We start from the raw sequence: 22,233 nt of genomic DNA, 5'->3' as shown, positions 1-22,233 counted from the left end.
TACAACCACATCACTATTATGAAAAAGACACAACTTATCATCTCATAGTTCTACAAGTTTTCTACAGTCAACGGTGCTAAATGAATAAAACTGAAGTGAATATAAAGGAATGACCATGACTTCAGAGTGGAACTCACTGGCACACAATCAAACTTTTACGAGACCTTGCTCTTTAACAGAAAGCTTAAGTTTAATTGAGTTTAATGTCAGCAGTGATTGATTTAAACTCAGATCAATTTCACTGGTTTTCACAATAAAACACTGCATACACTGTGTGAAAGGGACATTTATTTTGAAAGACAATCATTGCAGTTAGTGTTTCAATGCACAAATGATTTGTGTGTGTGTGTATGTGGATGTGTGTGTGTGTGTGTGTGTCTGAGATTATCAGTACATTTTTTTCAGCTCTCATGATTTCCAGCTCATTGATTGGTTGGATATTAAAAAATTGTCTGCAGGCACAAAGAAGAAAATCTGAAGAAAACAAACAAACTAAAGCTGAAAATCACTTCCTGGGTAAAAAAAGATAAATTTAAAGCTTTGCGAATAAAAGTTAAAAGCTAAATGTTCACTGTAAAGATAAAATATCAGAAGGATTTGATTTTAACTTCATCTGTTTGTTCTTCAGTCGCTCCTCTGGGTGGGACGAACACAGCGGACTGCTCCTTTAACGGTTGATCAGCTCCATGCTAATTGGGTAGAGACGGACGGCAAGCAGCTCGTACCAAACGTCACGTTTGAAGATTGATTTGTAAAAATGTTAAATTAAATAAATAAATTACCGATGAAATGTTTTGACTTTCAAAAATCAGTCAGAGAGAAAATCCATTGGTTCTCGAAGGACTACACTTCCCAGAGTGCACTGCAGCAGGCCAGCCAATCAGCTGGTAGCAGTCTGACCCACAATTCTCTGCACGGTGGGAGAAACACCCGAGGGAGGGGGGTCAAAGGTCACACTGATCACAGACTGTATTGAGATGTCTTCTGAGGCTCGTGGGTAGTGTAGTACTTGGAGCACACCAAGGAAGAACGGGGGAAGATCTGTGCTGAGGTCAAAGCAGGAAATGGAACTGGACCAGAACCTTCAGGACAGGAAGTTGAACGACCGTCGTCAGGGAAACCAGAGACACTACATCTCCGGTTTCCCTGAAGATTATCGGGAACGAAACACCACTACTTAATCCCACGCTTACAGTCCTGTGACCTCTGTGTGCTTTACTGTAACTGAGGGACAGGAACATTCCCACTGAGATAATCAGGTAATCATCACAAGGTCTGTCTTAAATCACCGCTGAGGTTAAAGGTCAGACGAGTCACGGAGTGGAGCACATCCACAAGCTAACCAACTCTCATCCAAACATCAGACAGACCCAATCAGAGATGTGAACAGCTGGTTTTACAACTACAATAAAAAAAAGGCTGTTTGTTTACTTCAGTGTCCGTGACCTGAGTTTGATTACTGTTCGTTACCCCGATGATGCCGATGGTGACCAGGAGGTGGAGCTTAAGTTAATACAGTTTCATTTATATAGCACCAAATCACACCAGTCGCCCTTAGGCGCTTTAATGACACCAGCCTTACTGATGTCACCTGAACGTTGAAGTTATGTCGGATATCTGTCACAGCCTCACACTCTTTGTCGCTGACAGAATCAACCTTTGGATCTCGTGCTTGAATCTTCAAATGTTCTCTGACTGACCCGCGTCCACCATCACACCGGACTGCTTAACGAGCACACCTCAGAGACACAGTGAAGTCACCCTGATGGCGATGATAACGATGGCGTTAGTAATCACAAACTTGTTGTCGTTCTGAGAGGCTCATGGTCTCATTTACTTGCACAGCCCAGGATCAGATGATGGAGACATGAGCAGGTGTTTATATGACCTGCATTAAAATGCAATAAAACTGCCTCAACTGAGGGGGCGTCGGTTCATTTTCTCCGCAGTGTATAAGCTTCTGATCCAGTCGCCGTTTTACCTGCCCCTATATGCCACGCCCCCTAAATCGCCTAGTTTTCAGTGTGTTCACGTAGCTCTTATATTTACAAGGTTTCACTGCTTTACCTGGAGCAAGTGCAAGACTCCATTTGCAAAAACAGGAAGATTACCTAGCAGAAAAGGAGAGCAGATTGTCTGATTGACTCGTTAGTCCTTTGGTCTTATAATGTCTTCGTTTGTAAGCTCACGAGTTTAGAGATAAACCCCACCTAGCGTGTTTCCTGTGAGGTAAAAATCTAATTGGCGGATCTGACAACAGCGAGTCATTGTCGGGTCGGTCTCCTCCACCCTGCAGGAGAACCTCAAGATAACCTTAAAACAAAGAGGCAAGTGGGGGGAGGGGCTAAACAGAGAATAGTAAATCATAACACACTGACACAACCTAACTGAACAGACACATCATGCCAGCGTCACGCTCCTTTGATAAAAATCTTTCTTGTCGTTCGCTTCTTTATAAAACACTGATTCATTTTAACCTCCGTGCCTCGCCCAAGCCATTGTGTTTACTTGTCACACGGTTTTTCAACTTTCTGTCATGCTACGTGTTAATGCTTGCTGTGTGAGATGAAGGTGCTGATCCAGCAGGTGAGAAAATGTTGTCACACAGGTGAGAGAAAGTGTTTCTAACTGAGCATGCTCACAGCCAGCCTCCTCATCACGCTGGTCTGGGTGCAAACGTGGCAAAGGGGAAGGGGGTGGGGCTTCGACCTCAGAACTCGACCTTGCAGGCGGGGAATGTTTCCTCCTGCATGGCGACGGTGCTGTTGCTGCCCAGCACGGTGACTGACAGCTCCCGCTGCCTGTCGTGGGTCTCCTGGTACCACTCGTGCATCGCCAGCGAATCGAACGTTGGGATCAGCGTCACCTGAGAAAAGCCCGGAGAAACACCAATCACAGAGCAGCTCGTGAGCAGATGGGAAGGTGAAGAAAGTGTCACAAACCTGGATGTCCGGCCAGCTGCTCTTCCCCTCCAGCAGTGCATCCAGGATGCTCCTCATCGCCGCCTCCTTCACCGGGTCGTCTCCACTCACAATGTAATATGAGGAGCGGAGACGCCTGAAGAAGTCCAAGTCCACAGTGGAGGAGGCAGTCCCGGACGGCAGGTAGGCCAGATCCACATAGACCGCAGAACCCTCAGACCCGGAGGAACCCGAAGCTCTGGAACCTGGATCCAAAAGAAGAAACAAAAAGAACCATGATCATAAACCAGGGTTTTATGATCTGCTATCTTTATTTAACTCTGAGTGAGGCAGTTTGTGACAAGCACAATAAATCAGTGGCTATGTTTTTTGATTTCCTGATTAAGCCTCAGTGACTTCATGCAGCAGGTCACTGTGTGGGTTATAATCTGAAGGCATACCTGAGGATAGAGGTTTTGCAGCTCCGATTCTAGATCCACCCAGTGAACTCCGGGATGAGGGCTTGGCATCGAGGCTGGACGCCATCTTTAAGGACCCTGTGGAGCTGCCGACCTTCGACCTTCCATTCTGGGCCACTGTGCTCCCTGACGACATTCTCTGCAGCGGTTTCTTTGTCTTTCCGGCTGAGCTCTTCTTGTCAGGCTCTGAGTCAGCCATACAGGCTCCAGGCTGCGGCGGTAGAGGAGGGAGGTCCTTGACCGGCGCTGGCGGTGGGTCGTGCTGCCCTGCCCTGTGGGTAAAGTGTGATGTAGGATGTTCCTGTGGTTGGGTGGGTGGAAAGAAGCCGCTGGAATCATCTTCAGAATCAATGTCGGCTGTGATGGAAGGACAGTCCTCTGTGCTGGGGGGGATATCAGAATCAGTGGTGGTGGGCAGGGTGCCGCTTACTGATGTGGGCGGAGTCTCCTGACTGTAGGCTGAGGCGTGGCCGCTGCTGCTCGCATCCTGAGAGTAGTTGTTGTTATCAGAGACATCTGGAGAGGTTCCCGTGGCGAGGCTGGGGCTCACGTGCTGCTGATGGTTCTCCGAGGTTCTGGGATGCTGGAACTCACATGGGGAAACCAAGCAGAGGTCGACGTCGTGAGGAACATCCGAGATGACCTCTGACATCCCATGGATGTGGTCCTCTGATCTGTTTCCACAGCACCCGTTATGGGCAGACCTCAAGGCTATCCCAGCACTGGAGTCCAAGTCAATAACGTGGCCGTTGGCGCAGACTTTGGGGGAGGCAGCAGGGGGGGGCAGAACCTGCTCTAAAGACACTGAAAGTGATTCATCAACCTCTGTAGAGTGAGGTGAGCCAACCTCAGCCGGCATGGAGGTCATGGTTGGGGAGGAGTCCGGCATGATGTCCTTAAAAGGACTGAGGGTCAGAAGGCTGGACGGTTTATCTTGAGAGGATGTGGAGTTTTCCAGACCTTCAGGCAGGGAGCTGAGGTCAGAGGTCCTACATGAACTTCCCTGATTGTAGTCCTCAAAGCCTAGACTAGACCCTCTTGCCTCGAGGCCACTGTCCTCGCCCAAGCCACGAATGTCCTCTTCGAGGGACTGGTAGAAAGGGGTATGTCCAGCACTGTTTGGGGCAGAATCTGCAGGAGAGACCAGCTCCAGGGTCTTTTCCTCCATGCAGACATCGGGTCCATTTTTCAAGGATCTGTCCACTGGCTCATATGTGGTCTGGGTGAGGTCAAAGTTCACACTAAGATCACCTTTTGGAGTTTTAGCGACCAGTGAGGAGGCAGTGACCATGTCATGATCGGTCTCCGAGCAGCGAAACTTCTCTGGACTCTCTACTGCGGAAGTCGGGTTCCCGTTCGACTTTACTTCGTCAGGATTCAACCCCCTGGACTTTGCACTTTTACCACTATTCCCATTCTCATCTTCCAATCGAAGTCTTTCAAATTCAGCCGTCATGTCCTCAGGTGTGGACACCTTAGAGCGAGCCACCTCCTTCTGGGTCTCCTGCTCCTTTGACACCAGTTTGCCTTTCGTCCCTTTGTTCAAAGTATCTTTCTTGGGAAGAGTCCCATCCTTCTTCAGAGTGCTGCTCTTCCCAGAAGGTTTTCTTATTTCTGCACTTGCTGTTGAAGCTGCACTTGTGGCTTTCTTCACTTCTTTAATGGCTGGCTTTGCTGCCTTCTTCTCATCGCTCTTCACGTCCCTCTTCACGTCTTTTTTTGGTTCAGATTTGAAGTCTTTCCTTGGCTTCATACTTGGGATTTCTTTCTTTGTTGCTTCTTTCTTTTTCTCTCCACTCTCTTCCTTCTTGTCTTTCTTCTTCACTTCCTTCTTCTCTTCTTTTAAAACCTCTTTCTTTGGAATGAGCTTTTCAGCAGATTTCGCTGGCTTCGATTTAGCCTCTGGTTCCTTTGTTTTGGGCTTTTCTTCGGCATCCTTTCTGTCTTTAGGTACAGAGTCACCTGCTACCCTAGGCTTGGTTTTCATCTCTTGTTTTTTGGCATCCACTCGTCCAAGTTTGTCTTTCTGTAAGGCACTACTGGGTCTGAAGTCCTTAGACTGGGACTTAAGGCTTTCTCGACTATCTGCTCGTTTTGGTTGCTTTTCGATTTTGGATGTTTCCAGGTCCTTCAAACACACTGCTGGTAGTTTCAGGAAATCCAGATGTTTGAGTTTCTCAAGTCCATCCAGAATTTTGGTCTGAGGCGTGCACCCTGGGAAGAGCACACGGATGATTTTCTCCTGAGGGCTGGACGGGTGCCAGACCAACAAAGCACAAATGGAAACAAGGCACGGCAGTGGAAGATCTGAGCCCTTCACATTCGATCCATTGTTTGGCCAAGTCTGCATCAAAGCTTCGAGCTCTTTGCTACCGCTGACCGGATTCAGAGTGTAAAGCTCCAGACGACCAACTCCCATCTTTTGGAACAAGATCACGGGTTCTATGCTAGGTCCATTAGGCCGGTTCAGGGGTTCTGGTCTGATCGCCAGTTTCTGCAGGTGCTGCAGAGCAACTGCTGCCTGATCGCAGCTCCGCAGCTCGCTTGGATCTTCCTGGACGAACTTCAGCCTGTCGGGAACATTGAGAAAGACCACCCCGATCTCAGGGGAGATGAGGTTTTTCATCCAGTCCTCTTCGGGATGGGATCCGGCAGCCTCGTCGTCCTGCTCGGAAACTTTCCTCAGCAGCAGACTGTTCACGCCCGGCAGATTGTCCACGCCGATGTGTGTCAACAGTACAGCGTCAATCCTGTCCAAGTGTCGAACCAGTTTCCAAAAGCTGGAGCGTGAGTCAGAGCCGCCGTTCACCAAGACATTAAAACCATTAACAGCGAAGAAGGCAGAGTCACCCCTCCCGCCAGGGAAGATGTAGCAGCAAGGTCGAGACAGCTTCAGGAAGCCCACGGTGCTTGGGGGCTCCAGTAGGTCGAAGGGAGACTCGGGCTCCAGAGACTCCGAAAGGTACTCTATGAACTCTTGCAAACCCTCCATCTCGGGCAGGACTGCGGGAGGGTTGATCCGGATGTTTATGAAGTCTTGCAGATTGTGTTTCTCCAGTGCTGGCTCCTTCCAAAGGCCAGAGTCCGGACAGCTGAGGGTGAGGCTAGGCTTCACCGCTGGGCCAGCCGAGCTCAGCAGTTCACCGACCTGTCAACACAGAGTCAAGCAACTTGAACATCAGCGAGCACTTAAACGTGCTGTGTAAACAAAACCAACAAAGACACAGTTTGCTTACCTCCTCGTCAGAAAAAATCTGGATGAGGTTGCTGAGGGAGAAGCAGCCTTTCTGCAGTACAATGTTGCCGCTGCCCTCAACACACTGACCGGCGAGAATCAGCAGTTTGCGGCGAGATGGGTTGCAGACGAGCCGCCGCACCTGAAACAGGAAATGCATCATCGGTGCAGCTCAGAGGAAATAAAAACATACTCAGACACACACCTAGCAAACTGAGCCAGGAAGTATTCTCAGATATACGAGCTGATCTCCGTGTACGCGAGAGCCCACCAACAGCTGAGAAAACATCTGTAAAAGTTCACATCTGACTCACCCCTGAGGAAACAAACTCTGAGCCTGGATTCACCACGACTTGCGTGTCCAGGACGTCCCCGCTGTGCTGCAGAGTCCGCTGACCTGAAACACACAAACAGGACAAACGAGTGTCAGGGGGAGATCTTCCCTCAGGTTTGCCATCATTCCTGCTCACTCTCCTGTTCTCTCCATGAGTGCTGCAGCTGCTCATTCATTGACGGGACATCGCTCAAGACCACATCCACCCACCACACTGCCTGCCAGGTTCCACTGAAAATACATCCATTGAAACTAAGGCTCATCATCTGTGTGCATGCGTGTCTGTGTGTGTGTGTTTGTGTGTCTCTGTCTGTCTGTCTGGGTGCGTGTGTGTGTGCGCGCGCGCGTATGTCTTCGGGCGGCTCAGCAGAGTCTCAGCTGACTGTGTTTGTGTTTGTATGGAACAACCAATTATCTGTCTCTGTTTAAAGCCCCTCAGACTGATGACTTCACTTCGTCCTGTTGGATCAACTGTGCCAGAGTCTGATTTACCCTCTGTCCGTGTCGTTGCCTTTAAGTCGCTGACCTGTCCCAGGTCAACTTTCCTCTTAGGTGAGGCAGAAGGTAAACACCTGGGCCATCAGCTGTTAGTCTTTCAGATGCACTGAAATGCCTCAGAGGAGCTGAGCAGAATTTGAGGAGCCTTCAACTCCTCAGTTTAGACCCAGTGTTAAGATTGGGAGGGTCAAATTAAAGGAAAACACAGCAAAGTCATAAAATGTCAACTTTAAACCCTCAAAACTGATGATGATGATGATGTTCATCTTCTTCATCATTATTATGACCACAGAATTTTGACTACACTCAACCTCCCCATCACCGCTCTGTTGTGGACTCCCCGTCAGAGAGCTGCCCCTCACCTTGCCTTCATATTCATCATCTCTGTGTCACGGTGAGTGTCAGGAAGCTCGTCATCACGCATCACAGTGGACGGCGAGCTCAGTTTGGATACCCCATCAGTAAGGTCACCAGAAGTACTTTCTATCCTTGGTTATCTCAAACAGACTCTGAGGTCCACGTATCTGTGTCTATGTGTTAGCCCTGTGACAGACTGGCCACCTGTTCAGGGTGTACCCTGCCTCTTGCCCTAAGACATCTGGGATAGGCTCCAGCCCGCGCAACCCAAAAAATAATAGGAGGAAGAGAATGGATGGATGGATCTTTGTTTATCCATGTTAGCAGGACCTGTCAGTGACAAGGATATCTCCCAGTCACAGGTGATATGTGACTGGTTCTCGATCGTTTCAGAACAACACACGTGGAACATTCTGTAACCAGCATCCACAGAAACCTGTTCATTCTGAAGAAAACTCCACTCGGATCCTTCAGTGAATGAAGCTGGAAGAACGTCTGCAGAGGAAATTGACAACTGCTACACGTGAAACTGCATCGCTCAGACTGAGACGGTCAGGTGTTTTTAAACTGTTATGACCTGAGATGGACCCACATCCCACCCCGAACATTAATAATTTAAACTCAGCAGCTAATGTCTGATCACTGTCCCGTTACAGAGCTTCCTGTGAGCTGACGGTGAGGTTTTCCCGCTTTAACGTTTCAGCTAAAAGGGAACGAAAACATGAAGTACGGTTTCTTTCAGAGGTTCAGGGAACACACACACAGTCTGAGACTTGTGCGAACCTTCATCCGTTTGGTCACCCTCACAATCCTGCACACATCTAAAAGTCCTTGTGATTTTCTTTCAGACTCCAGGTCATGTGACACAAGCGGCCGTGTTTGAGGACTCGCGGTTCTTCACGCCTCCTGCAGAGTCCTGAGCTGCTGACAGTTTCTGTAAAGCTGTCCTTGCCGCCTCAGTCTGAGGTCCTGTTTACAAAAAAACAGAAGCGCTGCCTCACGCCATCAGCTTGTGGCCATGAGCACAAGTCACAGGACAAAACTGCTTTTCATTTGATCTAAAACACCCCATCACAGTGTGCCATCATCCTGCTGAACAGAAATTAATGATGCTATTGATAAAGGCATCAGCGGGACTTTCCTCTGCTGATCGAAAGCATTTCATGCATTTTAAAATCCTCCGAGGCCGCCAGGCTCAACATTAGAGAACACATCAAACATAGAAGTCCACAGGGTACTGGCTTAAGAGGCCCGGGTACAAATCCACCCCGAGTGTCTGACCACTCCTCTTTCCTCCAATCAATCCCAATACAGGCTTACCTCGCACTTCTTCTGACAGGAAGGCTGAATGTCTCGACACAAAGAGCTTCAGCTGTTGATCCAGAACAGAGACGTCCAGATCCACCGCCCAGCAGCGCACACCTGGACATTAATAAGAAACAAACAAAGAGCTGAACATTTTCATTTTAATGACATTATCTAACATGGCTGCTGTGAGGTTACTGTACTAACAGGCCATCCAGGAAATCTGAGCTCCAGTTAATAAGTGCTATTAAAGGATTTTGATTGGCTGTCACTAATTAGCAGGTAACTAAGTCTGTACAGAGTCCACGAAGCAGTGGGTGAAATCACCGAGGTTACATCTTTCATATACAGCTTGTTGTTGGCGTGCTATGGCTGTGAAACCTCATATATCAGCCGCACATCACTGTCAGATAGACCATTTCCTCTGCAAACAGGAAGTCAGTGATATTTAGTAACACAACTTCCTCTTTTTGTGCGAGTGGACAGAGAGTGAGTTTGTATGCACACTCATCATAAAACAGCTGTAATAAACAGGCTGAGAGACAAGTGTAAGTGTGTGTGTGTGTGGACTGTGATCAGTCTAAAGGTTAGACAGTGAATCAGCTCAGCGTGTTTCAGAACTCAAAACTCTTTCAGATGAATCAGAGATGGCATTAATCATATTGAACAGATATCAAATTGTCCTTCTGATAGTTGCTCTGTTCGTTTTCTGTGAACCTACTTTATAGAAAGTCCGGAAAATTAAGAAACACAATTGCCCACTTCCGGCGAGACGCATTTTCAAAAAATAAAATAATGACTCAGTAGTATGCATTTTACTTTTCCGGATAAAATCCGGAAATAAAAAGCTTAGACCTCGTCACAGAGCTCAGTGTGAATCAGTCTCGGTTTCTGAGAGTCTCTAAAGTGACCCGAAAAAGAAACCTGCACACTGGACTCGTTAAACAGCTGCACCCGAACCGGAAAATGTTTCATGAATGTTAAATAAAACGAGGTGCTAGTTACTCTTTACAATTATGTTCAAAGTTTCTCTGCATCAGCTTCAAAGCGATAAAGTCTCTAAAACTTCGGACCGGGCACAGCTCATTCTAACAACAGCAGCCTCCCGGACTTTTATTGTGAAGGGCTGTGGGGACCTCCGGCCCCGCAGCTCTATTCTCCTGAACTTCCAGAACTCACCTGTTTCTATTTGCTGCAGTACCCGCTCCAGCAGCTCCGCGGGTCGCAGCGTTCCCACCACCACTAGGACCGAGTGATCCGCCGCAGTCCGGGAGGCGCCGGCAGGAGATCCGGGAGGAGAGCCGGGACCGCCGCCCCGCTCCGCCGCCATCATGGCATGGACTGTCCACCGCTGACGTCACAGCATCCTCAGCCACAGCCCCACCCCGCCGCTGCTAGAGGCGGGAAAATGATTTAAATGGCACATCAGTCGGCCAATGAGAATGGACAGCCATGTAGCTGTCCAATCAGAAGTCAGAGGTGTTTTCAGAGGCAGCTCGGGAAAAACGAGTTTTATAGTTTCGTAAACCAAAGAATAAAGATCAAAACGTCGAATAGTCTTCACCAAGCCTGCTCAGAAAAGTAAACTCTTAAAGTATAAGGACACGTTTCTGCGGATTAAAATTAACTTTCGACTTTAGTGACCGGCTTTAAGAGCTGGATCATCAGATTGGTAATTTTAAATTGTTCTTGAAGTTGACGCTGAGAAACACAAACGGGATCGAGAACCATACAGGTAAAACTACAGTAAAATCATTTCAGTGATTTATAAAAATACCATCCATTAGACAGCCGTCATGTTTTTACGCAGTAAACCACGTGGTGTTCCTTCTTCGGTGGTATTTCCCACACTCCATCGGGCCCCTGAAGGCAGCTGCTTTCGTGTCCTACAACATGGCGGCCCCGGAGCCCAGCCGCTGCTGTTTCTTCGTGCAGAAGAAGAAGCGTTTCTGTAAGATGGTGGCGGGAAAAGGCAGAAAGTACTGCGGGGAGCACGCGACCATGGTGAGTTCACGGATACAGTCATTTGCTCAGGTGTGATCTGGCTCCAGGTGGACCGGTCAGGAACAAGAAGGGCCATCCTCAAAGTATGCCCACAAAGTCGCAAAGATGAAAGTGTCCAAAGTGTGTCGGTCTGCTGAAGCATGATGAGTTCCTTTCACTGGAACTAAGGGGTGGAACCCGACTCCTGGAAAACACCCCACATCCCCCCTCCACCAAACTTTACGCTTGGTACAGTGAAGTCAGACAAGTACCGTTGTCCTGGCAACCACAAACCTACTCTCATCCATCGGAGACGCGTGATTGGTCACTCCAGAGAACACGTCTCCACGGCTCTAGAGTCCAGTGGCACATGCTTTGCTATTTGTTTGGTGATGTAAGGCTTGGATGCAGCTGGTTGCCATGGAAACCCATTCCACGCATTGTTCTTAAGATAATCTGAAGGCCACGTGAAGTTTGGACGTCTGTAAAGGTTGACTCTACAGAAAGTCTGTGAACTCTGTGCACCATGATCCTCAGCATCCTCTGAGCCCGGTCTGTGATTTGCATGGCCGACCACTTCATGGCTGAGTTGGTGTCATTCCCAGTCGTTTCCACTTGGTTATAATCCCACTAACAGCTGGCTGTGGATATCGCAAGGACACTTCTAGCGTCTTATCACAGCACGACGCTGGAGCTCACTCAGCTCCCGAGAGCGAGCCATTCTTTACAAATGTGTATAGAATGGCTCCCGAGAGCGAGCCATTCTTTACAAATGTGTATAGAAGCAGTCTGCATGCCCAGAGGCTGATTTTATACACCCGTGGACATGGAAGTGATGGAACACCTGAATTCAAGGATTTGGACGGGGGAGTGATTACAATATAGTCTTAATATCTCACTGTCTGGAATGAAGTCGGATATCTTATTACAGATCATGATGACATGTGCACTACATTAATGTAATGCATGCACACACAGAATGAAGATCTCTTTATTCAGACTATACTGTACACCTGTGTATACGACACACATGTAGACATACCATAGGAATCATATAGCTTGCAATGGCATGATGATGATCACAAGGTTATGCCTGAAGAGTCTGCGGTGGCTCAGTGCAGGTGAGCCGTTTGTAGCTGCTAGAGTTGGAACATTTGAAGCTGTATGAAGAAATCTGATGCATTAATTTATTTGCAGGCTCAGTGCTCGTGATTGTGAGGTAATGGGGTTCTGTATGAGGTTTAACAGCACGGGTCAGTCTGCGCTCTGCGGTCTTTGTGGGGATTTGGCACTGGGCTTGCCACCGTACTAGAATACAATGGTCGATACCACGGAGAAGACTTTGATCCCATCCTGCAACAATAGAAGTGATGAAGAAGAAGTCGTAATTTTTTCCAGATCCGAACTTGCCATGGACACACCGGACAACGTCCTGAAAAAAACTCACCGTGGAAAGCTACGAGCATACATGAAGCGATGACGAGTTCGTCCAGATTTCAGAAATCAGTGGGGCGGTCTGAGTTCACATCTGAGCAGGCAGACTGACCCGTGCTGCAGATATCAGCGAGTTTGAGAAGATCAGTGATGTCAATCAGCTGTGATGTCATGAGCCTGTGATGTGTTTCCTGTTTCCAGGAGGAGGACGGGGGTGGCAGCAGGAGGATCGTCTGTCCTCTGGACCCCAAACAGTGAGTGACAACACATCAGTCATCAATCAGGTCATTGATCGGCTGACAGGAAGCTGATCACTGGTAGCTATTGATCCTACTCTGCTTGTTTATGTGTTTCAGCACCGTGAGTGAAGACAAACTCCAGAAACACTTGAAGAAATGCAACTCCAGAGAGAAAGCCAAACCGGTGAGACGCTATTGATCCATCAGTTGATCAGCGATTGATTAAGGAGTGGTGGTCGGTGTCTGCGTGTTTATCCAAGTGTTTCCACAGAGATGAACGTTTGATCTCCTGCAGGTTTACTTTGTCAAAAACATCAACACTGGATCCGCTGATGGAGATGAGACGCTTCGACAGGTAACGACTCACCTGCCCCGTGGCTATTTAACACGGAGTCTCAGCTTACAGAAAGCTGATTCGTGGTTTTACGCTGGTGTTTTGTGGTCGAATGCTGATTGATAAAAGAAGAACTGGTAAAGTAAAACATCTGCAGACACTTTGATTCACAGTGCCTCATCCAGGCAGACATTCACTGATCTCTAAAGACCAACAGCAGCTCGATTCACACACACACTGTCAGGAAACAGTTTGTTTCACAGCAGAGGAAGCACCGAGGATGGACAGCAGCATCTACACTCACGATCATACACTTCTTCATTACGCACAAACCAGCACAGTAAATACTTTAATAACAACTGATGACAGTGATGGCGACATCATGATAGTGACATCATAATGGTGATGTGTTACAGGTGAGTCTGTCTGAGCTCAGCAGGACTGAGTTGGAAACTCTGGTGGATAAACTGAAGACAGCGTTCAAAGGTGAGCTGCTGAGATCCAGTGATCAGTGATGGCTGAAGTACTCACAATCTCACACGACTGCTTCAGTTTGGCTGATGTGACACAAAACATCACAAAACTGACAGTCTTTTCACTGAGTAGGTTAGGATTGGGATTAGATTCAGTTTATATTTAAACTGGGTGTAAATTAAGTTTAGGTCAGGGTTGGTTTTAGTTTTGATTTATTTGGGGTTAGGTCTCGTTTTGGTTTAGTTTCAGGTTAAGGTTTAGTTTGAATTTAGGTCAGTTTTAGTTTTGGTTCAGGTCAGGTTTAGCTTTGGTTTAGTTTGAGTTCAGGTCATGTTTAGTTCGGGTTTAATTTGGGTTAGGGTTAAGTGTGACTCTTAAAGTTTTTGGACATTTTGTAAATCAGCGGATGTTCTCCTGGTGTCCCTGCTGTTGTTGTAGGACTGCAGTGCGACCTGGAGGACAGCGTCCAGTCTCACCCCGCCCTCCACGACGAGCTCCACAACCCAAAGAATGGAGACTCCGCCCACAAACACCTGAAGCAGCAGGTAGACTAGGTGACAGCACCATTAGTCTGTGTATTCATCTCATTTCCATGGTGAAGAATTAAACTGAGAAGTAAAACTAATCTCCGTCTGACCTGCCGGGTGTGCTCAGTCTTCCATCTTAGGTCACATGGAGGAGCTGGGGCTGCTGGGAAGGGGGCGGTGCTTTGTGGAGTTCGGAGCGGGTCGAGGGAAGCTGTCCCACTGGATTCACGAGGCCCTGAAGACTTGCGAGCATCTGAAGACCCGTGAAGACCTGCAGCTGCTGCTGGTGGAGCGCTGCAGCACCCGGTTCAAGGTACAGCCCCAATTCTGAAATCCACTTCACCTTAAACTCAAACCCAAATCCAAAACCCCGACAACCCCGCCTGCTCACCTGCTGCTTTCCATATTTTCATTTCTGGCTTTGAAATTAAAAGTGGAAGCGTCGCTGTCGCATGTCGGCGTTCCTCTGATTCACACCTCACACCCTGATGGTGTGTTCATCTTTTATGTACAGACTGTGATTAAGACCAAGAGCAGCTGATCAGTTTGATTGATTGATAGGTGAAACAGGTGCGTTCTGTTGCAGGTGGACGGGAAACATCAGGATGCTGGAGTTCAGTTTGAGAGGCTGCAGGTGGACATTCAGCATCTGGATCTAAGTAAGACAGCAACATCTGGACATTGTGGTGCTCTGACCTCTCCTGACCTGTTTCTGTGATGCTTTCAGGTAAAGTCCCTCTGCTCTGCGAGAAGAAACTGCCTCTGGTCGGAGTTGGTAAACACTTGTGTGGAGCGGCGACAGGTGAGAACAGCCAAAAAACTGTCAGCTCTGATTGGTGGTAAGCAAAATCCGGCTTATAATTCCGCAGTAACTGCTGCTCTATGCTGGTTCCTGCAAGCTCCATCCTGCTCTCTGATGGCAGTACACCTCCACCTGTGCTGAAGCATGATGGGTTTGGTTTTACCTGGCAGGGCAAAACCTGGAGCTCAGTTTATGTTTTTCTCAGAACTTCAGCTGAAGTACACCAACATCTACCTGGAAACTAGCATTTCTGTAGTACTTGTCTAGTCTCATCATATTCGGGTTCCGTTCTCAGATCTAGCTCTGCGCTGTTTGCTGGAAACTGCAGGACAGTCGGAGGAAGAAGAACTGCCCCATAAACGCCTCAGACCATCAGAACCATCTGAGCCAAGGTCAGGAGGGGGTCTTGGATCAGCACCAACAGGTTGTTGTCCTTGCCCAGTGCTGGGCCTGACAGTGGCACTGTGCTGCCATCATCGCTGTGATTGGCGTCACTACGTCGGGCAGCAGTTCTTTCTGCAGAGAGGACTCGGGGCGCGGGAGTTCTCTGCTTTCTGTCGGATGTCCAGTTGGGCCACGTGTGGACTCAGACCGACCAATCAGAGAGGAGATGGCGAAGAGCACGAACCAGCAGAAGAGACGGACGCTGTGAATGGGTAAATATTTGACCTCTGACCCTGAAACCTGTCACCGATGGTTGTATGGACCCAGGCCGAAGTAGAAAGTTTCTGTAGTTCAGAAAAAAAAATCTGATTTACTCAATGAAGATTTGAAGAAGTCTTCGTTCCTCTGGTTTTATTTTAGAGCAGCTTTGCATGATCCACAGTTAAGAATAATCCCTCTTTACTGATTCACATCAGCACCTTCAAACACCACATCGAGCAGCTTGTGCTGGGCTTTAAGGAGGGTTAACCAACCTATCAGCACAAGTCAGCAGCATGTCAGTGTTTTAAGTTCAGAATCAGCTGCAGAGACAAAGTGAAGGACAGGAGAGTGGATTTATTTCAGTTCACACATGTGATCCATAGATTCATGAAGCAGCTGGAAATCCCTTTTCTAAATATTTATTAGCTCTATTCAGTGTAAGGTCTGTGACGAGCTGATGTCAGCGTGTCACACAGGCTAAACACGGAGGACTGACACTGCACATACTCTGATCTCATCAGTGCACAAGTGATGAACATGAAAATCAAGCTTCGGAGCAGGAGGGTCTACAGGAAGAGAAGGAGGGGCTATAGGATGAGATGGCGGGGCTACAGGAAGAAAAAGAGGGTCTACAGGAGGAGGAGGAGGGGCTAGAGTTTAATGTTCCTAGTGTATAATAATCAGGACTGTCTGCATGTTTACACTGAACTAACACACTGTGTTTGTGTGTGTGTGTCTATGTGTGTGCACGTCTGTGCGTGACAGGTTTCTGTCGGCTTCTGAACGTGAGCAGCTCGGCCGTCTATGCAAACAGCTGATCGACCACGGCAGGTGTCACTTCCTGCAGATGAAAGGATTCAGCAGCAAACTGACTCGTTACATCAGCAGTGATGTCACGCTGGAGAACGTCCTGCTGACCGCCGTACCCCTCACCCCTCACTCCTCCTGATTGTTTGATTGTAAGCTGCAATTTTGAGTTTTAAGTTACAGGAAGTCAGACTGAACATGCTCAGGTGTTTTCTGTTTATATTAAAGTGTTTTTTTCCTCATGTACATAAAACGTTTGCAGTCTTCCAACAAGCGACGCTCTGAGCATGCTCACTAAAATCTGCCTGTCACATGGCACAATCATAGATTATTCCAGAGCTGGACAAACTTCTGGAGTTTGACTTGTCCTGCTCGTCCACCCAAAGTCTTTCAAAATAAAAACACAAGTGTGGCTTTGTGGAAGTGTCTTTAAGAGGGAGCTCAGAAGAAGAAAAAAAGACACGGGGCCGTATTTCATGCTGAGGATTCGTCATTGGACTCACCATCGGACTCTGAAACATTCAAAGAGAAAATTGTGTCAGCTGAAACCAACAAAACGTTCAAATGATGTCGGGTTGTTCCTCGTATACGGTGCCATTTCAGCCCCAAAGACAGAAATGAGGGTTTGATATAAACACGGGCCAAATATTCTGTATGCCTCCATTATTTTAGCCTAAACTGAGTCAGTGATCTGAGTTCTTGAAATCCAGACAAGCCCAACTTAGAATATTCTACACCACATTTTTCTATGAAAACACTTTTAATGATTAAAGTCTTTGTGTCGTGTCCCTGAATTGTTATGGAGATCTCTCTGAAAGGGTCCCCTGATTGGTCCTCTGGGACAGTTTCCCTCAATTACAGTGTAAACATGTTGAAAAACCTTGGTGTGGTCTACACGTGTGAGTAATAACGGCTGATTTAAGCATGAAATGTCCTGCTTGTTAATTTTTCTCACAGTAAAAAGGTTATGCATAGTTTTAATGAAAGCATGACTTGTGGGCTGCAATCTCTAAAACATTCTTTATATTCTAAACATGTCAGGCAGCAACGAAACTATTAAAAACTAAATTAATTATGGTAAATTCTAAATGAACTGACATTTTATTTTTTTTTATGTTGTGCTTTATATATAATTTATATAAAAATGTAAAGGGTAGAAATAATAAGCTTAGTGGCTGGTTGGGTTTTGCAGCTGTGCAGTGATACAACTAATATAAAACTAGGAAAATATGAATTTATCATCAAATATTTATCCAGCCATCCTCTTATCCTTTTCAGGGTTGTGAGGGGGTTGGAGCCTATTCCAGCTAACATAAGGCGAGAGGCAGGGTATGGCCTGTACAGGTGGTCAGTCTGTCGCAGGGCTAACACATAGAAACGAACAACTGTTCACATTGACACCTATGGGCAAATTAGAGTTTCCAATTAACCTAACCCCACTAACTGCATGTCTTTGTACTGTGGGAGGAAGCCAGAGTTCCCGGAGAGAACCCACGCAAGGAACAGTGCTAACCACCGTGCCCCCATGCTGCCCCAAATAGTTATGTAAATTTAAAGTTATATGTGTGCTGTTGGTATCAAACCCAAAAGCTGATACTGGTGAGCACCTTCAGTTTAACCTGCAGACACTGTGAGAGAGTCACTTCATAAATCCATAAATTTAAATTCAGGTTTATACATCCAGCTTCTAAAGCTCTTTTTTGTATTTAATAGATGTATTTTTTTTGAATGGTGAATTAAGGATGATTGGGACATTTCATCTGATCGATCTAATGAAACTTGGTTGGGTATGGGGCGGGGTTCTCATTGGTTGTGTACAGGGCAGGGTTCTCTGGTTCACAGTGAACAAAATAAATTTTTTCTATGTATGTTTATGGTTAACTGAAGTGAGTAAATTTAATTAAAAAACAGGTCAAATTTAATTCAACTTCCTTTTTAATCATAAAAAAACATGAAGTGGAATGACTTGATCATTCCAACACTTCTTCAAATAGATTTACAGAGTAAGCAGGAACATTTCAGCTCTTAGAAAATGTAAATACAAAAGTGACGCCACATTCACAACGCTTATTAACGCCACTCCTGGAACAGGAAGTGCATATCCTGAGCCGGTCCAGTGTATTATTCTAGTGTCTTTAAGTAGCTGTCGTTCACGTGAAATGCTGAAGTGTGACTTTTTTCCCCGTTATCACCCTGAAATGGTGCCGAATGGCAGGAACAACGCAGTGGTTATTGTTGACATCACTCTTTAATAACCTGAGGTCAGAGGGGTCAGTCGGGGTTTAGCTTCCTGTTTGTTGACGTCGTTGAGGGTCACTGCCCCCATGAGATGCTTGGCACACACACAGGTTAGCGTGTTAGCGCACGCAGGTCAGTGAGCATGCTCAGTACTAACGGTTGACGCTGTGCACGTTGAGCACGGCGTACGCTCTCTTTCGGGCCTCCTGGATGTACATGAGCATGAACTCTTTCCCGAACATCTCCCTGTCATCTTCCTCCTCTTCATCCTCAGCCACCGCCTTCCTGCTCGGCAGCGTCACGTCCAGAGTCAGGGGGTTATCCCGGAAGTTCACAAACCTGCTCCGAGGAAGCGAAGAAGAAGTGAGTGAGGCCAGACAGACGGAGGGCAGGTGCGTGAGGATGGCCGGACTCACCTGAGGTTGGACATGCCCTCCATGAGCGGTGGAATGTCTCTTAGCCTGTTGCTGCTGAGCACCAGCGTGTCCAGGCTCCTCATTCTGGCGATGTTCTCCGGAAGCTTCTCCAACTCGTTCCTCTGCAGCCACAGAGTGTGTAGCGCCTCCATCCTGAGGACAAACACATGATCACTGGCTGTTGACAGAAAGGGGGTGGAGTGTTAAGTCAAATTTTGTAAAATTTCTAAAGTCTTAGTTCAAACTATAGGATCAAAGACATTCCTTTGTCTGACCACCTCTCCAGCCAATTTGGTGCTGGGGGAGGCTGACGTGGGTTTTATTGTAGATACATCATATCTGAAGATTCTGTTTGATGTTTGGTAAGCTTTCTGCTTTTATTATGATCCTTTTGGTGAGCAGGAGGTCACACAAGTTCTTGCACACGTGCTTACACGTGCACACACATACACACAGTGCCTTGTCTGTTAGAACCATTGGGGGGTTTTACGGTGGGAGGTGCTTGTGCTGTGATGTGTATTGTAACAGTTTGTCAATAAATAGCTGCGAGGAGAGCTGCTCTTTGAAGGAGTTGGTCTGGAGACAGGTGAGGAGCATTTAGCTTCACACCCTGGTTCTGACCAAGCCTTTCCTCATTAGCGAGTAAAAGACCGGTTGAAGATGTTCTGTCTTGTTTTTCATTCTTCATGAGGAATAAGTCTCTAAACTAGCAGTGCCTGTGGAAACACAGACTCAACATGGAGCTTAGGCCATGTCCCAGCTCCTACCTGTGTATGTCTTCAGGTAAGTGATGCAGGCAGTTTCCTCCCATGTCGAGCCACTCGAGCGCCGGCAGGGCGAGCAGGCAAGCAGGCAGGCAGCTGAAGTCGTTCATGGAAAGATCAACATGCTGCAGCCGCGACAGCGTCCCGAGCTGAAGTTCAGAGAGAGAAGCACACCTGAGCTCAGACTGGACCAGAACCAGGCCTTACTTTTCAGGTGTATGGTAACGAGGCACAGGTTCAGGCACTCACCTGGTCTGGTAGCTCATTTAGGTCCCGGTTCATTGCCAGCTCCAGCCTCTCCAGGCTCTCACACCCGCTCAGCTCTGCCGGGACAAACGGGATTCTGTTGTAGCTCAGCAGCAGCTCTCTGAGCCGGGTCAGCTTTCCTGAGACCAAAACCAGGTGAGGTCACAGCACACAGAACCAGAAAACGTGGCTCACAGGCAGATTAAATCGAGGTGAGCTCACCGATCTGTTTGGGGATCTCAGCGACTCCGTTCCGGGACAGATCGAGCACCAGAAGGTTCTGGAAGCTGGAGATGAAGTGAGGGATCTTCAGTAGTCCGGTCCGGTGGATCTGCCACTCCTGGACCTGACTGAGCTGGATCAGGCAGCCTGGCAGAACCTGGAAACCAGAGCAGCGAGCTCACAATGCGCTGAAGTGACAGTTCAGTGTGCTTCCTGCGAGGGGGGCGTTACCTTCCACTCCTCCTGCTCGATCCGGAGGACCAGCCGGCCGTCCTCAGTCTCCAGCTTCTGCTTTAGCCGGGCCAGCGCCGCTCGGTCTTCCCAAAGCCCGACTCCAAGTCTGGACCAAAATCACCAAGTGATGAAACCTCTTCGGTCTGACTTGGGACATCACTTCAGTTACCTTTTTTTCCAAACTTTATTATTTCGTTTTATTTTCTCATCATGTTTTTCTCTTTAATGTGTTTGATCTTTATGACTTTATTTTTACACTTTTTTGTTTTAAATAATTTGTTTCCCCCAGTCTTCTCCTTGACTGGCTGAAACATTCTGTCCTGATACAGTTTGACTGATGCAGAGATTCAACATGGCTGCTTTCAGACAAGACTGTATGTAAGAGATGGACATAACCACTGGATTCATCCCCCCTCTGAAACTGACTCATCTTTTTTCAGGTTCACCAAATTTTCATTTACTCTATGGTAGAAACACTGCGAGAGAAACAGGAAGTGGGTGGGACTGGAGATCCCAACACTGAAGATGAACCAGTTCAAAGGATTATGGGTAATTTTTATAAGGTTCATAGAGCGGTTTTTGGAGATCCCCACTTTGACCAGCACTGTATACCAACAGAAAGTGTGCTCAAGTGACTGGGTGTGGTGTGGTCTGACCTGCCTGTGGCCCCGCCCCTCGTGGTCCTCCTCTTGTGCTCCTCCTCATGCTCCTCCCTCCTCCTCCTGATCCTGGTCTCCCACAGTGCTTTGATGGAGCTCACCGAGCTGCATGCTACCACCACGCCCACCATCATCACCACTTCCTGTCAGCCTTGTGATGTTACAGCACACAGGTGGACATGTAGAATAACCTATCTGAGCTGTAGCCCCATCCCCACGCTGACCATCTTGTGACACTGATTATTGATCTCCAGCAGAAATCATGTTTCAGATCAATTTACTGACCATTAATTAAAAACCCATCAAATTCACTCTGCTCAAACATCAAAAACAACCAGAGACAGTTTCCAGCTACTGAAGCAGAGAAGTTTCAGTCCTGCAGTAGGAGCAGTACCAGTACAACAGCAGTATTAGTACTGTAGCAATATATGAAGTATTACCTGCTGAAGTACACGGATATTACTCGTCACCTTGTGGCCGAGCTGCAGCTCTCCTCCATGCTGCGTCCTGTCTGCTGAAATCTGACCTCGGCTCTCCTCGATAATTATAGCCTTCAGGTGACACATCACATGACAGATTACAGACATGCGGTCATATGACCGGCTGTTACTGCATCTGAGGACAGACCCACACTAAAAATACCATCAGTTGATCGGGACCAGAGCTGCAGGTTACTGAGGGTTACCCCCCACCCCCTTTCCCCAACATAGGCTGTCTCTCTCTCACACACACGCACACTCTCTCTCTCACACACACGCGCACTCTCTCTCTCACACACGCACTCTCTCTCACACACACGCACTCTCTCTCACACACACACACACGCACTCTCTCTCTCTCACACACACACGCGCACTCTCTCTCTCACACACACACGCGCACTCTCTCTCTCACACACACACGCGCACTCTCTCTCTCACACACACACACGCACTCTCTCTCTCACACACACACACGCACTCTCTCTCTCACACACACACACGCACTCTCTCTCTCACACACACACACGCACTCTCTCTCTCTCTCACACACACGCACTCTCTCTCTCTCTCACACACACGCACTCTCTCTCTCTCACTCACACGCACTCTCTCTCTCACG

The 22,233-nt window shown here is 47.6% G+C and overlaps 3 protein-coding genes across 7 annotated transcripts; 1 reads left to right on the top strand and 2 right to left on the bottom strand.

Moving 5' to 3' along the window:
• Window positions 1-268: 268 nt before the first annotated feature.
• map1sa (microtubule-associated protein 1Sa) lies at window positions 269-10,522 on the bottom strand. The gene is made up of 7 exons (XM_084922438.1): window positions 10,288-10,522; window positions 9,124-9,225; window positions 6,929-7,011; window positions 6,616-6,756; window positions 3,362-6,527; window positions 2,943-3,166; window positions 269-2,866 (listed from the first exon to the last, which is right to left on the bottom strand). The coding sequence occupies exons 1-7, from the start codon at window positions 10,439-10,441 to the stop codon at window positions 2,711-2,713; spliced, it is 4,026 nt and encodes a 1,341-aa protein (XP_084778564.1). The 5' UTR covers window positions 10,442-10,522; the 3' UTR covers window positions 269-2,710.
• Window positions 10,523-10,745: 223 nt separating this feature from the next.
• Window positions 10,746-19,014, top strand: trmt13 (tRNA methyltransferase 13). 3 transcript variants are annotated; one of them, XM_084922447.1, is made up of 13 exons: window positions 10,746-10,843; window positions 10,919-11,112; window positions 12,727-12,779; window positions 12,882-12,948; window positions 13,060-13,119; window positions 13,515-13,584; window positions 14,011-14,117; window positions 14,227-14,412; window positions 14,686-14,758; window positions 14,827-14,901; window positions 15,197-15,557; window positions 16,312-16,505; window positions 18,866-19,014. In XM_084922447.1, exons 2-12 carry the CDS (start codon window positions 11,002-11,004, stop codon window positions 16,493-16,495), a joined length of 1,347 nt encoding a protein of 448 aa, XP_084778573.1. In that variant the 5' UTR covers window positions 10,746-10,843; window positions 10,919-11,001; the 3' UTR covers window positions 16,496-16,505; window positions 18,866-19,014. The 3 variants fall into 3 exon arrangements, with proteins under 3 accessions (XP_084778573.1, XP_084778574.1, XP_084778572.1); XM_084922448.1 differs by lacking the exon at window positions 18,866-19,014 and having other exon boundaries at window positions 15,230-15,557; window positions 16,312-17,339; XM_084922446.1 differs by lacking the exon at window positions 18,866-19,014 and having other exon boundaries at window positions 16,312-17,339.
• lrrc39 (leucine rich repeat containing 39) lies at window positions 16,779-21,880 on the bottom strand. 3 transcript variants are annotated; one of them, XR_014799506.1, is made up of 8 exons: window positions 21,130-21,880; window positions 20,471-20,579; window positions 20,240-20,396; window positions 20,021-20,157; window positions 19,775-19,920; window positions 19,008-19,160; window positions 18,610-18,930; window positions 16,779-16,865 (listed from the first exon to the last, which is right to left on the bottom strand). XR_014799506.1 is itself a non-coding variant. In XM_084922452.1 (8 exons), exons 2-8 carry the CDS (start codon window positions 21,264-21,266, stop codon window positions 18,744-18,746), a joined length of 1,026 nt encoding a protein of 341 aa, XP_084778578.1. In that variant the 5' UTR covers window positions 21,267-21,283; window positions 21,573-21,880; the 3' UTR covers window positions 18,271-18,743. The 3 variants fall into 3 exon arrangements, 2 of the variants coding, with proteins under 2 accessions (XP_084778578.1, XP_084778577.1); XM_084922452.1 differs by lacking the exon at window positions 16,779-16,865 and having other exon boundaries at window positions 18,271-18,930; window positions 21,130-21,283; window positions 21,573-21,880; XM_084922451.1 differs by lacking the exon at window positions 16,779-16,865 and having other exon boundaries at window positions 18,271-18,930.
• Between the last annotated feature and the right edge of the window lie 353 nt (window positions 21,881-22,233).

The sequence above is a fragment of the Perissodus microlepis genome, chromosome 23 (genome assembly GCF_051167445.1).
Source record: "Perissodus microlepis isolate ML-2025 ecotype Zambia chromosome 23, ASM5116744v1, whole genome shotgun sequence".
Taxonomy (NCBI): domain Eukaryota; kingdom Metazoa; phylum Chordata; class Actinopteri; order Cichliformes; family Cichlidae; genus Perissodus; species Perissodus microlepis.
This window is presented reverse-complemented; position numbering and strand designations above follow the sequence as displayed.

What these genes read in the sequence shown, in the direction of transcription:
- map1sa (XM_084922438.1), bottom strand. Translation starts at nt 10,441, where the DNA reads ATGATGGCGGCGGAGCGGGGCGGCGGTCCCGGCTCTCCTCCCGGATCT. An exon ending in ACTGCAGCAAATAGAAACAG is followed by an intron (nt 9,226 to 10,287) that starts GTGAGTTCTGGA and finishes ATTAATGTCCAG; the next exon opens with GTGTGCGCTGCTGGGCGGTG. An exon ending in CAGAGTTTGTTTCCTCAGGG is followed by an intron (nt 6,757 to 6,928) that starts GTGAGTCAGATG and finishes TTCCTGTTTCAG; the next exon opens with GTGCGGCGGCTCGTCTGCAA.
- trmt13 (XM_084922447.1), top strand. Translation starts at nt 11,002, where the DNA reads ATGGCGGCCCCGGAGCCCAGCCGCTGCTGTTTCTTCGTGCAGAAGAAG. An exon ending in CCAGAGAGAAAGCCAAACCG is followed by an intron (nt 12,949 to 13,059) that starts GTGAGACGCTAT and finishes GATCTCCTGCAG; the next exon opens with GTTTACTTTGTCAAAAACAT. An exon ending in CTTGTGTGGAGCGGCGACAG is followed by an intron (nt 14,902 to 15,196) that starts GTGAGAACAGCC and finishes TTCCGTTCTCAG; the next exon opens with ATCTAGCTCTGCGCTGTTTG.
- lrrc39 (XM_084922451.1), bottom strand. Translation starts at nt 21,266, where the DNA reads ATGATGGTGGGCGTGGTGGTAGCATGCAGCTCGGTGAGCTCCATCAAA. An exon ending in TGAGATCCCCAAACAGATCG is followed by an intron (nt 20,158 to 20,239) that starts GTGAGCTCACCT and finishes TTTTGGTCTCAG; the next exon opens with GAAAGCTGACCCGGCTCAGA. An exon ending in TAAATGAGCTACCAGACCAG is followed by an intron (nt 19,921 to 20,020) that starts GTGAGTGCCTGA and finishes TCTGAACTTCAG; the next exon opens with CTCGGGACGCTGTCGCGGCT.